Source organism: Microtus pennsylvanicus, chromosome 6 (assembly GCF_037038515.1).
Source record: "Microtus pennsylvanicus isolate mMicPen1 chromosome 6, mMicPen1.hap1, whole genome shotgun sequence".
Lineage (NCBI taxonomy): Eukaryota > Metazoa > Chordata > Mammalia > Rodentia > Cricetidae > Microtus > Microtus pennsylvanicus.
This window is the reverse complement of record NC_134584.1, coordinates 37,810,411-37,826,953: the sequence shown is the minus strand read 5'-3', so window position 1 is coordinate 37,826,953 and position 16,543 is coordinate 37,810,411. Positions and strand designations below refer to the sequence as shown.

Here is a 16,543-nt window from a genome sequence, read left to right as displayed (position 1 = left end):
GACAGCATTGTTTCTCGCATTGTACGGCAGTGAAAGGGGCTTACCCTTAACAATGCGGGAGCTGCTGTAGGAGACAAACACAATGAACTTTGGTACAGTATAGTCTAGAGGCCAAAGTGAGTAATTTTAAGTAAATTGACTATAAGATCCAAAGCTTCATTAGGTTTTAAAACAAGAAACAAATGAAAACCCCGAACAGTTTGGGGGCTGACTCAAAAAGCATGAACATTCCTTCCAGATTCGAAATGGCACACGCTTAAAAGTTCTATTTTGTTGGCTCAAAATATAACACTTTCTCTGTTAACCATGGCATTTATTTTCAATACATATGTATTCCTCGGATTCTGGGATTTGTTTTAAACATTTCTTGTAAGAACTGCTAGTCTAGGCTTTCCTCACTAAAATGCTGTTTCCCTAGGCTGAGTGTTGGGAGGGTGAAGCTTTTTTTTTCATTCAGAGTTAGTGTGGGTTCCATCAGAATACTTGGGACTACAGAACTGGGGATTTGGGGCAGGGGTGAGGGTGTGCCCAGGGCATTGCCATGTTGGATAACATTGTAGGCTGTGTGAATAGAGCCATGGGAGCGGAGCTGACAGCACTTGGAAAAATACAAGAGAAAAGAGAAGCAGAATAGCATGGTCTTTCTTGTCAGAGTGTCTGAGGTTTTCTGACATCAATTAAAGGGTGATATAGATATTGGTGGGTTTGGGTATAAAGTTGCTGTATTCTGGATTTTAACGAGAGCGTGAAGATGAAATTGTATACCTTTGGGACAAAATATGTAGAGTGAAATTGATTTGAATAATTTAAACAAGGTCATGTAACAGTTGGTCGTAGTTTGCTTTATACATTGCATTTATTTATTTGCAAGGGTGTGTATACATGCCACAGCATGCATCTAGAGGTCAGACGATAACTTGTGGAAGTCAGCTCTCTCAGATCACATGGGTTCCAGAGAATGAACTGAGGCCATTAGCCTTGGTGGCAAGCACCTTGACTCATTGAACCATTCCTATGGCCTCATATATTTTATTTTGTCTTGAAGATTTATGGTAATTTGGTTCAATACTGGGCACTGTCCTCTAGGGGTTGGTTGGTCCAGAGGGACTACATACAGAAGAGGAGCTGAGTGAGCCAGGGACTTGTTTCTAGAGCAGCAATGGAATCCTTCCTTGTTCCCCCAAAGACCAGAGCAGTCTGTCATAGCTGAACATAGAAGACCCCTCTTAGTGTAAACAACTGCTAGCCAGTGGCCGCCTTCAAGGAAATATATATGCCCACCCAGAGATCTGTCCTTAGGAAAGATGCATCAGAAGTCTCGGGGCCTTGCTTCTGTGTGGACAGAGAGGAGTGGCAGACAGTGAGAGCCGGTCTTCCAGTGAGTTCAGATTGGGATGTGTTGGCACATAGAGGGCTGTTTACTGTTGTGGTCGTTAATCTTGCAGGAAAAGACATAATGGAACGAAAGTAAGGCCAAAGAGCATCTAAGATGAAGGGGTAGGAGGGGTAACCATAGGAAGGCAGCCTAAAATAATTAGGACTCTCGGACTTGAAAAGAAGAGAGGAAATATGATTAGAGTTTAATAAGTCTGTGTAGAATATGGATCATAAAATTGTTTACCAGAAGTCAGCAAAAACCTCTGAAACAAACCGGGGAGGGGGAGAACTTGGGGTACAAAGAATCCCTAGTGTACCGAGAAAATAGATCTTGCACATCAAAACTGGTCCTTTGGGAACTTGACTTACTTCTGGCATTTAAGTGTAAAAGTCGAGGGTTTCTCTTATTTGACACTGCTTCTTTTAAACATAGGCAGCCCAGCAAGCATAGATCAAGCCTCCTACTAGCCTTTGTGCTTTCTTTTCTCTTTTTTAGATGAAACTTAAATGTCATTCATTCTTCACCCAACAGCGATTTGTTGAAGGTAGCTTCTTTGCCCCGTCCACTGCCAGGCACTGGGGATATGAGACAAAATTGGACACACGTGGTTCCCACAGTCTGGTGGTGAATACGAAACCGTGATTGTCTGTATGATGAATTTGCAAACATGCTGTGAGAGTTTGACATTGGTTGCTAATGCAGTCTCAGATCAGAGCCGGCTGCTCTGAGGAAAGGCTGGTTAAGCTGAAACCAAAGAGCGAGGACTCGGCAAAGCCAGCAGTACGGAAGAGGGAACAGCACAGGGGAATGCCTCAAGTGATAGATGCTCAGCAAGGCTTGGAAACAGTGGAAGACATGAGGCTGGCAGCGTTGGCTGGACCTTGCCTGAATGCCTTACAGACCATGATAAGAGTTTATGACCATGGGTCAGGGGAAGTTGCTGAGGAAGATTAAGGATATAGAATGGATTTTGTTTTTATGATCAAACCCAGCGGGTGCTGTGGAAAACAGAGGGCAAAGATAAATATTCCTAAAAGCAGTGGCAGGGTGTTGGTATCCAAGTGACCACAGCCTAAGCGGAGAGAGAGAAGCCAACAGAATCGAGAGCTGTTTCTGAGGTCATATAGTCTAGACTTGTTCAGAAGTTAGAAATGAGGAGAGGAATAATCAGGCTTGAGTGTGAAAGCCAAGTAGGACTGACTAAGAGGAATGAGCGCAAGGTTAGTAGGTCTTTTCCTATATGGGTTCAGACAATCAAATGAGCTGAGTCCTCTTCCTTCCCAACTTCCATTTCTAGGCTCTTTCTTGTATGAATTAATGTTCATATCAAATATTGCGAATATCTTGGACTCTGGAGTGCTGGTTCGTAGTCAGCATCATAAACGGCTATAAGGTAAATTGAAACATCAAATGCTTAGTGAATGATAGCTTGTAAGTTGGATCCCTTTGTCTTTACCTGTGAAGACCAAATGAGTTTGCATGGCTCAGAAACTGTATGTGTGCAGAACTCTGAGGTCAGTGAAGCTTGGCAAAGGCCACGGAAGGCTAAGCTGTAACAGATTATCTAGTGATGTAAGGTGCCTTAGCTTCTGGATCGACATCAGAACAGTGAGACCAAGAGCTCAGGGGCACATCGTTAACTCGGCATATGCAAGGCCCTGAGTTCAATGCTCAGCAGCCTCTGCCCCAAATAAAAGTTGCAGGACTAGAGCGGAGTTGTAGGGCTTCACTGGTTCGTGTTTTTCCACACTTGCTTTATCGCACTCCCCACCAGATGGGGGTGGAGGGAGTCAGAGCCTTAGACTGTTTCTGAGCCAGTTAATTGCAGATTTCAAGACCCTTCACCTCCAAGTACTTCAGCATGTGCTTCCGCAGAACAACGACTTTCCCTTACATAATGACAGCACAGTTATTTAATTCAGGAAATTTAACCTTATGCAACACTGTTATCTAATATGCAGTCTATATTCAGTCCTCACTATTGTCCCAATAATGTCATTTATGGCACTTTCTTCCTCCCAACTCAGGATCTAATCTAAGATGCGCTGCAGTTCATATTATGTCTTCTGATCCTTTCCCCAGAAGCGACTCCTCGGGCCCTGACTTTTGAGACAGTGGTGTTTTAGAAAACACACTAGGTATGGTACAGGATGCGTCTGAGGCTGACTTTACGTGGTTTCCTCATGGAGAGGTTCAAGTGGTGGCACTAGGGGATGCTGTTAGAGCCCTGTGCCCAGTGCTCCTACCATAGCTGGCAGGGTGGCAGCATAGACATGTCTCACGGCTGCTGACAGGAGGGTTGATTGCTTCGCCACAGTGCTATCTATGACCCCGGTGTCGCCACCTGAAGATACCGTATCCCTGCTTAAATTTCGTGCGGTACTTACTTACTCCTGCCTATTTGTATAGTTGTTTGAAATATCACTAAGGTCTGTCTCCATATTCTCTCTCTGGCAGTGTTTTCGAGCGCTTTGCTGCAAGGGACCACCCCCTGCGCGCCCAGAATATGATTTGGTTTGCATAGGCCTCACAGGCTCTGGGAAGAGCAGTCTGTTGTCCAAGCTCTGCAGCGAAAGTCCAGAGAACGTTGTGTCGACCACAGGTGGGTGTTGTACCGAGCATCTGTCTCTCTCTCCTCCTTGTCGCTCAGTCTTGCCAGTGTCCTGTGCGCTTCTGTGGACTCTCCCATCTATTCAGTGTATAACCTAGCACTTCAGTAGTGTGTCTCATGGCATGCCAGAGGACAAATAAGAAGGGAGAGACCAAGTCTTGGCAATTTTTTTATACCAGATTCGGAAATGTGAGCCTTATCTGTAGTGTACAGAGACTTCGGAGTCTTATGAGCAAGGAAACCACACACGCTGATGTCCGTCTGAGAAGGACGAAGCCGGCCATGTTTGGGGCATGAACTGTGAGGAGCGCTGCTGGAGGCAGAGGCAGAGGATGATGGTGAAAGCACACAAGGTGACGAAGGCCTTAGGTGAGGCAAAGGAAAAACGAAGAGCGGAGAATGACTAGAGCAGTGGTTGACAGAATTGGCAGGGCTTGGTCATCAGTTGGCTTTGGAAGAGGAAGAAGAGCCAACAGTGACTCAGTTTCTGGCTTAGCTGATGGGCGGGTAATGAAATCATTCACCAGGGTTTCTTAAGTAGGAAAAATATTGGTGATCGGGAACTTCACATCAGTTCAGCTCAGGTTTAGAGAAAACTAAGTTAGAAAAAAAGTGAGAATTTCAAGAACCTTCTAGACCTTAGAGTTACAGATTTAAAAAGAGAGTGGGTCTCTAAAGAAATACATGTGTATATATGTCTAGAGTAAAGGGTGGGTGAGAGAGGCATTAGGAGTAATTATTGGTGAATTTGCAGAGGGTGAACATGGAGCTGATGCAAAGACACAGGGCTCCCTCTTCCTATAGACAGCACTTAGTCCTCTCCCCCCTCCAGCTCCATAGTCCTCCAGTCAGTGCCTGCCAACTCCTTTGTTCACCTCTTTGCCTCTTAGCTCTTCCTAAACTACCAAGGGCAGACAGCATGTCTTATTTGACATTCATAAACAGAGGTTGGCACAAAGTCTGGACATAGATATAGCCATCTGTTATATGAATAAGCAAATGAGGATAGATTTAATTTACATAATGTGTTTACCTAAACTACCCTCTCTGAGCCTCATAATATCTTCTTTGATAAGGAAGAATCATATATATATATATATATATATATATATATATATATATATATATATATTCTGTTTTTAAATCACCTGAGTAAGGTATAGTGACATATTCATTTTGACATAGCTAGACACAGAGGTGGAATGCCAAGGAAGGTTTTCAAATGAAGTTCAGTGATATCAAAGACCTCAGATTTCTGATTAAGCATCTACTTAGTGGTTGTCTCTGAACTTTAAATCTTTTGAATAATGTGCTGTGAAGTTACACCAACACCATTAGCTTCGTAATTCCTTTCAAGCCAAGTCTCCTCCGCAGTGGCTGTAAGAGCAACAAATCGTGTCATCTTCTTCACGTGCCAGTCACCATCTCGCACGATTTCTGGAAGAGCAGTTTTGAATTACAATGAAAAACTTATCTTCAAATAAATTTTAAAATTTATTTGTAAATTTTAACGGGTCCTATATTTATTTTCATTAAGTTATTAGGTAATTTGTATTTTCCTTTTGCTGGAACCAATCACAGCATTTGGGCTAGCTGATTTCCTGATGAGTGAGATAGCAAGTTGGCTAATGTTTTGGATATCAAACGTCTATGAGTTATAGCTATCTTGACCTTGGCCCAGTGCCTTTTTGGAGGCCTCCTTGGAGTTTCTTGCCATCAAGAACTTTATCATGGGTTGGGAAGATAAGTTTTCAAGTGGTAAAATGGTTCACATTTGATTGTTTATTATACACCAGGTCCCACTCTGCAATACTGTGATGTGTACTTGATGGTATAGGCATGGAAGTAACATGTGATTTCTAGCTCGGGACATCAAAGAAAGCTTCTGAGTGAACATTACATTTGAAAAGTTCTTGACTTGACAGGATTCTAAGCCATGACTGCTGGGAAAAGGATATTTGGAATCTGAAACAGTTGGTTCAGAGACAACAACGTCTTACTGGTCCAGGTTCATCATAAGGGTTGTAGGAAGTGCTGCTGTCCAGGCTAGAGAATCAGAAAGCTGTTGGGGACACCTGTACTATGGAGAGGTGAGCCAACAGATGCCAACGTGAGGATGGTGAGTTAGGAGCACATGTAATCAATACTGTAAAAGTGGCAGTCATATTGTGTGATGGGAAAAGAAAATTCAATAATGACTCAAAGTTCTACCTTGGTGCTTGGGGAAAACTGTAGAAAGAAGTAGAAAAACCATGACAGGCAGCTTTAGAGTAAAAGAAAACTGAAAAGATTGGCTTGGGATGGTCCAATGTTTTGTTGTTAGTGGGACATCTAATAATGTTTGAAACACTGGAATAACAGGCTAGAAGGAACCTAGAGTGTCAGGCACAGCTCTGGGAGACCCCTGAAACGTAACCTTGAGTGAGATGGTCTAGAAATAATGATTAGAAGGAAGGGGCGCTAAGCACTAGCTCCATTCCCTTCATCCATTACATAGTATTTTTTTTTGTGTCCTCTACCAAGTTAGGCAGTCACACTGCATCAGATAACAACTCAGACGAACATCCCCACCCTTGAAAACATATATTCCTCCGTGTGTGTTGTTGTTAAAGAATCTTTTTGGGTTTTCAAGGCAGTGTTTCTCTGTGTAGCTTTGGAGCCTGTCCTGGAACTGAGTCAGAAAACCAGGCTGGCCTCGAACTCACAGAGATCCACCTGTCTTTGCCTCCCTGAGTGCTGGGATTAAAGGCATGTGTTACCATTCCCCCCTTTTAAGGCTTATTTATTTATTTTATGAATATGTGTCTACCTGCGTGTACAACTTGATGCCAGAAGAGGGCATCAGATCCCATTACAGATAGTTGTGAGCCACCGTGTGAGTGCTGGAAATTGAGCTCAGAACCTCTGGAAGAGAAACCGCTGCTCTTAACCTCTGAGCCATCTTCTCCAGCCCCCTTGTTAAAGAATCTTAATGCAAGCATGCCTATATACTATCATACAAGTCAGTTACAACCAAGAAATGAAAAAAATCATAAGTCAAGTTGAAAGTCTGAGAAAAGGGCCCTTGGTTCTGGTAGCAATATGATGAACAATGACACCAATAGCATGGTCTTAGTTGATGATGAGGATGGAGGCCACCCAGGGAGTGAGGAAGCAGTGTGTAAGAAGGGTGATGATTCATACAGACTCTAGCCATTACTACTTGGTTCTTTCTTTCTTTTTCCTTTTTTGGGGGGGGAGGGAGTGGTGGTTTCAAGACTGGATTTCTTTGTAGCTTTGGAGCCTGTTCTGGAACTAGCTCTTGTAGACCAGTCTGGCCCCGAACTCACAGATCCGCCTGCTTCTGCCTCCCAAGGGCTGATTTTAAAAACTACATATGAACTTTTTTTTTTCCAGGACAGAAAGAAAAGGAGAAAGTGTTATGACATTTGTTTCAATAAGAACAGGTCTCGTGAGCATTTTTATAGATTTCATGATTCTGAGAATAAAGAAAAGCCTGAATGGGCTCAAGGAAGGATAGAAAGAACATGAATGATTAAGGTTTTCTGATTCTCCTCCAAGTATAATAATCAGAATTGATTTAACCTCTTAAAACAAATGAAAAACAGTTACTCCCATGAAAACATTAGAAAATAAAAGTGAAAAGCACAACACAGACAAAACAGTTTTCATAGAAAGTATCAGGCAGATCACCGAGTCAGGAAACAAGAAGAGCAGCAATGAAAAGGGGAACAGGAGTAGCAGGAACAGACTGGGCATACGTAGCAGCGTAATATATTCAAACATCACCAACAACAATTAAATGTAAATGACCTAAGCTCCTCAATTAAGGCTGAATTATGACCAAGTTAAAAAAATGAAAGAGTCAACTGAGTATTGACTTTAGTGAATAAACTTTAAATATAAATACAAATAGCTTGAAGTTAATGAATAGAAGATTATAGAAGTCCAATAGTATAAAACAAAAATTTAGAGTGTTTATATCAATCTCAGACAATGTACACTTCAGAGCAAAGAATAATACAGAGAACAAAGTTTCTTTCATAGTGATGAAGGGATCATTTTAATCAAGAAAGCTGAGTACTCATGTACCTAACACTAGATCTTCAAAATACACAAAACAAAAAATGATAAAACAATAGAGTGAAGGAGACAAACCCACAGTTAAAATGAGAAATTTCTCTTTCACCAATTGATAGTTGTAGGGCGGCACTCCGCTTAGCTATAACAGACTTGAACAACATGCCCACCAACAGGGTCTGGTTAATTTTTACATATCACTTCACCCAACCACAGAAGATGTCATTCTTCCCAAGCACTTTTGAACATGTACTGAATTAAATAATTATCTACTGTAATACATAAAACAAATGTCAGTTAGTTTAGATTGATTCCAGTGATACTAAAAATGTTTTCAGACTGTCCAGCCCTTAAACATTGTTGTCTACAAAGTTCATGCTGAGGAACCACAAAATGGAGTTGATTGAGCCCCCCCCCCATGCAAATATTACACACACAGATATCTTACAGTGTTTTAAGTAGGTTTGAGCTGTATGTGGTCCCCAGACTATGTGTTGGACAGGCTGCCAGTGTTGTAGGATTGAATTCGAAATCATTAAGAAAATCATCCTTAGGAGACAGTTTCCAACTATTTGAAACTAACTTGCTTCTAGATAGCCTCTGGCTTGGGAACTCAAAAGAGCAACTATAATTCATCTTGTACCAAATGACAACTTATCAGAATTTGTGATATGCCTCTTTTTTTAATTTGTATTTTTAAAAATTTATTTATTTTATATCCCGACCACAGTTTCCCCTTCCTCCTCTCTTCCTACCCCACCTATGAAAGCAGAATTTTGAGGGAAATTTATAGAAATGAGCCCTGGTATTAGAAAAGAAAGAACTTGGGACTGAAGAGATTGCTCAGAGGTTAAGAACATTTGTTATCGTATAGAATTTCCCAGCACCCACATGGTCCCTCACAACCATCCATATCTCCAGTTCTAGAAGATTCGCCATCTTCTTCTAGCACCAGACATACATGTGGTGCACAGTACACAGACAAGCAAGCAAAACATTCATACATATAAATAAATTTTAAGAAAGAAGAGAAAGCAAGTAAGCAAGCCAGCCATAAATCAGTGGTCTTAGCTTCTCCAAAGAGAAAACAAAAGAAAATAATCAGTTGGATTCTAAATAGAAGAAAAGAAGTAATAAAGGTGAAAGTAAAAACCTATGAAGCTAATTAATAATAGAAGGGATAAATGAAACCAGAAACTGTTTTCTATTTTTAAAAGATGAATAAAATTGACATGGCTTAGCTACCAAGATCAGAAAGGATTTAAAAATATATAAATTGCCAGTCCTTTACCCATGAAAGCACAATGCACATCATTTAACTATTCAGAGGATAAGAAAAAAATATTAACACCAGCTCTCTGCCAGTGAGTCTGATAATTTGGATGAAATGGACACTTCTTTGAAAGACAAACCTTGCAGAAGTAGAGAATTCTGATAGTTCTTTGTATACTAAAAATATTAATTATCATTAAGGAAACTTCAAATTGGCATCATTGATGGATCCTGTCAAACATTGTATGTGTGTGTGTGGGGGGCGTTGACAAAGAAAAAAATTACCAGTTTTCTTTATGTTCTAGAAAAATGAACAGGAATGGAAGCTTAACATTTCCTTTATAAAATCGGCATTAACCTTATACTAAAATCAATAATGGCGTCATGAAAAGGCTACAAGTCAGTCATCCTTCATGCACACAAATGCAAAATTTCAAAACAAAATCTAAAATATCAAATATAAGAACATATCAGTAGAATGTTATATCGAAGCTACATCTATCCTAGGAATGCAAAGTCTATTTTACATGGACACTTCAGTCTGGAGCTAAGCCTTTTGCTGAGTAGTTGAGTGCTTATCAGCATGCCTCAAACCCCAGTTTCAACCCCCAGTGCCATCAGAAAGAAAATAAATTTAATTTTTAATATTTGTAAATGAAAAGCTATGAAATTCCTGATAAGATGTAAGATTTCCAACATCAATTTCTTATAAAAAAATTCTCAACATGTTAAAAAATAGACATTACAGGCCTACTACAGGCGCAACTGGCAATTTGTCATAAGATACTAATGTGAAAGAAACTATATCTTAAAGGCAATTCCTTACAACTTTGAGTATAATAAAACTTTAAAGCAATGCAAATGCCCTAAAGCAAGGGGGCTTGTTAAGTAAAATTTGGAACCTCAATTGAAATGGTTGAGATTGGGAAATATATGTCTTCTGTTGAAGAAAATGAAAAAATTAAATTCACACTCATTTTTAAAAGTTCTGCTATAGAAACATGCATTTGAATGTAAACTGGGAATGAATATGTAAAATAATAATAATAATGTGCTCTGTTGATGTGGTATGAGGAAATTTTATTGTTCTAGATTATTATTGTGTTTTGTAACATTTTGAAAATATAAATCAAATTAAGATGAAATAATTGTTTTCAACAATTAAGAAGAGGGTCTTTGTTAAGCCTGGTTTCTTAGGAATTGATAGCAATCCCTGAGAAGGGCAGGTCCACCCAGTTTCAGCAAAGCAAGCATGCCTGCTTTTTTTCCAGGAAGAAAGGGAATCCAAATTTTATTGGATCGTTAACTTCAACCATCTTTCAGCTTTGACATAATTTTTAAAAGATACTTAAGTTGTCAAAACTCAAAGGGCCGAGAAATCCTCCAGAAAGCAGGAGCTGTTGAGAGAGAGAGAAGCTGGGCAGCTTCTCCTGAGGTCTGAAAACAAAAGCAAGTTAGTTCTGCCTGAGTTGAGCTCCTTGCCTGTGAACCTACTACGAGTTCTGTCTGAGCCAGCACCTTACCTGTGGACCTAGTGCTAGTTTCTTAAGAGTAGCAGTTAAGCTGTAGATTATTCACTGGTTTTCCATTTTTGAATCAGAAGAATGGGATGTATAGACTCAGAATAATGTATTGACAGAGCTCAAGAACCAGCGAGAGAAAACTAAGTACTTTGAGTTGAAAAAAAAAAATGTTGAAAGTCTCTTTCTGAATCTATACCTATACACATATATTTTTGCTCTTGAAAATTTGCCAGTGACCAAAGATCATGACAGTTTGAAAGGAAGGCAGAAAAAGTTCTCAAGAAGTTGAATGAAATGTTTAAAATAACTTCAGTATTAGCTGCACATGGGTTAACCAGAGAAACAAGTTAAACATTAGATTTTGGTATCTGTGAAAGGATTGTGCTTTCTAAAAGCCGGTAGATTAAATTTCCTTTTATGATGTTGAAATTCTATTGAGAAGACTTTTGCTGGATTTTTGTCCAAACATCACAAAGCTGTCATGGCATAAATAATGCTTTTGGTCTTGGTCAAGACCACCAGATCTCTGGAATGCCTTTCCCTTCCGTCGTTCTTTAGAGGGATCCAGGAATTCCAGAAGCACACATCAAGTATCGGAGTGCATTTGTGCAGGCTTGGGGGGAGGGGGAGACGAAGATCTGGGGTGCAGGCCCAAGTAAAACATTTATGTATAACGCATGATGAATAAAAATAGACCAGCCTTCCTCCCCAAACTAGCTCTGTTACAATTCCAGGAATGCTTGCCCTGTATAAAACTTTCAAATTCACCTCCGCTGTATTACAGGTTTTGTTAGACTTAGGGATTGCAAAACATTGAGAGGCTAAGCAAACAATTATTTCCCCAAAGAGTTACCAAGTCATACATTTATTAAAATTTGTGGGGCTAAATCATAGGGGAGGTTTCAGTCTTGCTAATGTAGCTTAGATATGCCAGGAAAAAATGAGTGGGCAACTTAGGCTTCGGCCATCCTGCTATTTGAATGGTGCCCAGGGAGACCTACCCTTGAGGTCTGCAGCCCAACACTAGAGGCCATTAAGATTGGACTCAGCCGTTGCTATTATTTCCTCCTCTGTATTGACTATAAATAATGGAATCCTAATTTTAGAGGAAATCTTAAAGAACTAATCTAGTCTGCTCATTTTGTAGTTGAGGATTCAAGGCCAAAGTCCTGAAACTGCTGGTGAGACGGAGCACCGGGAGGGCGTGTTTTGTCGCATCAGCACAGACTCTTAGGGAGGCAATCGGAGGACTCAGAGTTGAGGTGTGAGGAGATTTTCATGCTATTAGGGCCCAGTCAGTTGCAAGTTACCACTTCCTTCCCAAGTTCCAGGTTTTATTAATAGTGCCTAGCAAGAAGGGCTTTCTATACTCATCTTAATATTTTTGCCAGTAAAAAAAAAAGCAATGTTGTTTAGCTTTGAAAAAACTAATTTGGGTTGCTCATGTCAATTTATTAATAGACACAAAGGAAAATAAATGTGTGGATTAGTCACACATGTCGCACTGTTAGAAGCAGCATCTCTAGCTTAGTAGTAAACACGTCAGTGTGAATCTACCTGCTCACTGGTGCCTGCAGGATTCCAAGCACTACACAACTCTGTTCAAGACCTAGGTTCAGTATTCAGTGTGGTTCTTAGCTGCACTTCCTTCTTGGGACAGTGTACTGATGGTGCCATCGGGGTTCCCACAACAGGTAAACTAGCTGAAAATCCTTAGCAACACTGGAATGTGGAAGAACATGCATTAAAAAAAAAAATCTGAAAGGTGTTCCTGGTAAAATCAAACAGCTAGTAATGGATGCAGCCAGGATTTGAACCCAGACTTTTATACTCTTTCTAGCCCATGCTTTGATTTCTTAAAGCCTTCCTTGGACAGTTTTTGATGATTTGACTATTTCTGACTCTACTAACGTCATTAACCCCTCACCTCATCCAACCCACTGTAAAGAGAAATCACGTGGAGTGTGGGTTCTCTTTTCTTCTTGGTTGGATATCTGTGAACTGGAAATGCTATGTTACCCTTTTAGCTCTGCTGTTTAGTCTTCGCCAATATTTAGAATAACCAAAATAAAGAAATACTGTTTCTCTTCCATGAAAAATTCATTTTCTTGTTTTCTTCATTGATGATCTAGACTTTGTTTTCTGAGCAACAATTGCCAGAGCTGAATATAAGAATGATATGGAGACCATAGTATGGGAGACCCTGAATGCATTTGCAGTATAAATCTAGCTACATATGTTCATTCTGGGGAGAAAGCATTTATGAGTATTCTGCAGAAACATGTATATGCCTATAAATAAGATTACTTGGTTACTTTATTTAACGTGAACAGTTGATATTTTTGTAGTTAATTATGGAGGATCTGCAAAGAGTTAAAGATAGCAACAGCCATATTACCTGCCTATTGGATTAATGCATGTCTAAAGTTGCATTTTGCATATGGCTGTGGCCTTTTCTAGGATGTTACTTCTTTTTTGAGTCCCTGCCTGTTGTCAGCTTTTAAGAATCAAAGCCAATTAAACATTACTGGCGTGTTCCGTAGCTTTCTTCTTCAAAGTTTGGACCTGCCCTCCTGCCTCTCTGGAAAATCCATTCTTGAGAGTTGCCTTGGACATAACCACTAACAGACTGTTGAGCATCTGCAGAGGCCTTTTGTTTCCAGGATTTCACAATCATTGCCGTTTAATCCATAGAATATCCATGTGAGGTAGATAGATATATTCAAGCATCCAAATTTCCTGCAGGGGAATTTCAGTGCCTGTAGGAGTATTGTGATTGGCACCGACTGTCCCTGATTTCCCAGAGGCCAGACACCTGGAGAGGCTTTGCTGTAGGCCCAGGTACACACCAACATTTCAGGACAGGATCTCTCTCTCTCTCTCTCTCTCTCTCTCTCTCTCTCTCTCTCTCTCTCTCTCTCTCTCTCTCTCGTGTGTGTGTGTGTATGTGTGTGTGTATGTTTTATAAAGATCCAGTGACTTTCTGCAATTTTAACCTGCAATAGACCTAGTATCTATAGCATGTAATCCCATGACAAGGCTGGGGAGTAGATACTGTCTTTCCATTTTACAAATGAGAAAGCTAAGCCTAGTAGGTTGCCCACAGTAGAAGAGTTGGAATGTGTCTAGTTCTGTCTGATGCCAAAGTCGGTTCTTCAGCTATTGTCAAATGCTGCCTTCAAAATGGGAGTGTAAGAATGACTAAGATTAAAAACACAATTGCCAGCTCCTGTTGGCGAGGATGTGGAGCAAGAGGAACACTCTTTTACTGCTGGTGGGAATGCAAACTGGTACAGTTTGGTACAGCCACTTTGGAAATCAATATGGAGGTATCTCAGAAAATTGAGAATTAATCTACCTCAAGACCCAGCTATACCACTCCTGGGCATATACCCAAAGGATGTTCCATCTTATCACAAGGATACTTGTTCAGTGTTCATAGAAGCTTTGTTTGTAATAGTTAGAACCTGGAAACAACCTAGATATCTCTCACCCAAAGAATGAATAAAGAAAATATGGTACATTTACACAATGGAGAATTATTACTCAGCTGTTAAAAGCAATGGCATGAAATTTGCAGGCAAATGGATGGAATGTGAAAAATAATTATTCTGAGTAAGGTAACCCAGACCCTAAAAGCAAACGTGACATGTATTCACTTATGAGTGGACATTAACTGTAAAGTATAAGATAAGATAATCATGCTACAGTCCATAGACCCACAGAATCTAAATAACAAGGAGGGTTCAAAGGAGAATAAAAGGATATCCTTGGAAGGGGAAATAGAATAGGTGTCACCAGTGGACTGGGAGTGAGTGGGATTGGGAACAAGAGGGATCAGTGGTGGGGGATACTGGGAGAAACAACTGGAATTGGGGCCATTATGGGTGGCAAAGTGGAGACCCAGTGCCATGGAAACTCCATGGAATCTACAATAGTAACGCTAGCAAGACTCCTAGTGATGGGCACACAGAACCTCAACAAGCCATCTTCTCTAACCAGACAAGGCCTCAAGTGGAGGGATTAGGATACTAACCCAGCCACAAAACCTTTGACCTACAGCTTGTCCTGTTTGCAGAGTGTTCTGGGACCAAAGCCTAGCAGAACTGTTGTCAGAGACCAGAGAGACTTCATCCTCATTGATGGGAACATATGCAGAGTCCCATGGCCAAACATTAAGTGGAGCTTAGGGAGTTCTCCCAAGAAGGGGGAGGTAGTATTTAAGGAAGCAGAGAGGTCAGGGATGTCATGAAAACATGGCCCACAGAATCAGTTGATCAGGTCTCAGGGACTTGCAGAGATCAGGGAGCCTGTAGGGGTCTGATCTATGTCCTCTGCATGTATGTTATGGTTGAGTACTTGGTGTTCTTGTGGGACTCCTAATAGAGGGAACAGGGGGCTGTCTCTGACCCCTTTGCCTGCTTCTGGGACTTTTTTCTTCCCACTTGGTTCCTGGTCCAGCCTTGATGTGGCGGTACTTGCTGCATCTTATTGTAGCTTGCTATGCTGTGTTTGGTTGATGTCCCTGGGTGTTCTGCCTGTTTCTGAGGGGAGACAGAAGCAGGGGTGGATTTAGGGGAGAAGAGAGGTGCTTGGAAAAGACTGGGGAGTAGGGAGGGAGGGGAAACTGTATTCAGGATATAATATATGAGATAACAATAGCAACAACAACAGCAATAATGATTGGAATGTAATTTCTAGCTTATCAAAATGCTGGGAGAACGTGGAGAGAAGGCATACAAAAGATAGGCTGGGCTAAAAAGATACATCCTTTTTATAAGGCAAAGCAATACCATGTGGTCATTCTTACCTACAATGTGGCAGTACACAGATTAATAGAGATGGGTTAAATTTATTTGTAAGAGTTAGCCAATAAGGGGCTGGAGAGATGGCTCAGCGGTTAAGAGCATTGCCTGCTCTTCCAAAGGTCCTGAGTTCAATTCCCAGCAACCACATGGTGGCTCATAACCGTCTATAATGAGGTCTGGTGCCCTCTTCTGGCCTGCAGGCATACATGTAGACAGAATATTGTATACAGAATAAATACATATTTAAAAAAATTTAAAAGGGTTAGCCAATAAGAAGCTAGAGCTAATGGGCCAAGCAATGATTTAAATAATATGGTTTCTGTATGATTATTTCGGGGCTGAGCAGCCGGGAACCAGCAAGCAGTCTCCTTACAACAATTATTCAATTAAAAAAAAAAAAAAGAAGAAAACAAAGAAAACAGGTATATGGCAAAGGTACTCAGTTGAAACAAGAAAATCTATTTCGGGCTTCCAGGTCTCCAATTCTCTCTCAAGTCACTGCTAATCCAGTTTCTTGTGGCTTTCAGAAATATCCAGTGTCTGTGTATGTATTTATGTACATTGTTTGTTCTGTTTTGTTTTGTTTTTTGAGACAGGGTTTCTCTGTAGCTTTGGAGCCTGTCCTGGAACTAACTCTTGTAGACCAGGCAGGCCTCAAACTCACAGAGATCTGCCTGCTGAGTGCTGGGATTAAAGGTGTGCACCAACACCACCCAAATGTGTATGTACATTCCTATGTGTTCCAACTAAATTGGTTGCCTTCTCTGAGTAGTTAAACCCTAAGTATGTTGTTAGTTTAGAACCATATTCTCTGAACATTATCAGTGTTTTATGATATGCTTTGTAAAATTATTGTGTATAAATGATTATT

General features: G+C 40.6%; 1 protein-coding gene across 3 annotated transcripts in view; it reads left to right on the top strand.

Moving 5' to 3' along the window:
* Window positions 1-16,543, top strand: part of Arl15 (ARF like GTPase 15) — a 362,817-nt gene that overhangs the window by 119,724 nt on the left and 226,550 nt on the right. For all 3 annotated transcript variants that reach the window (XM_075976041.1, XM_075976043.1, XM_075976042.1), the window contains one exon: window positions 3,836-3,980. In XM_075976041.1, the coding sequence (XP_075832156.1) occupies window positions 3,836-3,980 (145 nt within the window). The remainder of the gene's footprint in view (window positions 1-3,835; window positions 3,981-16,543) is intronic.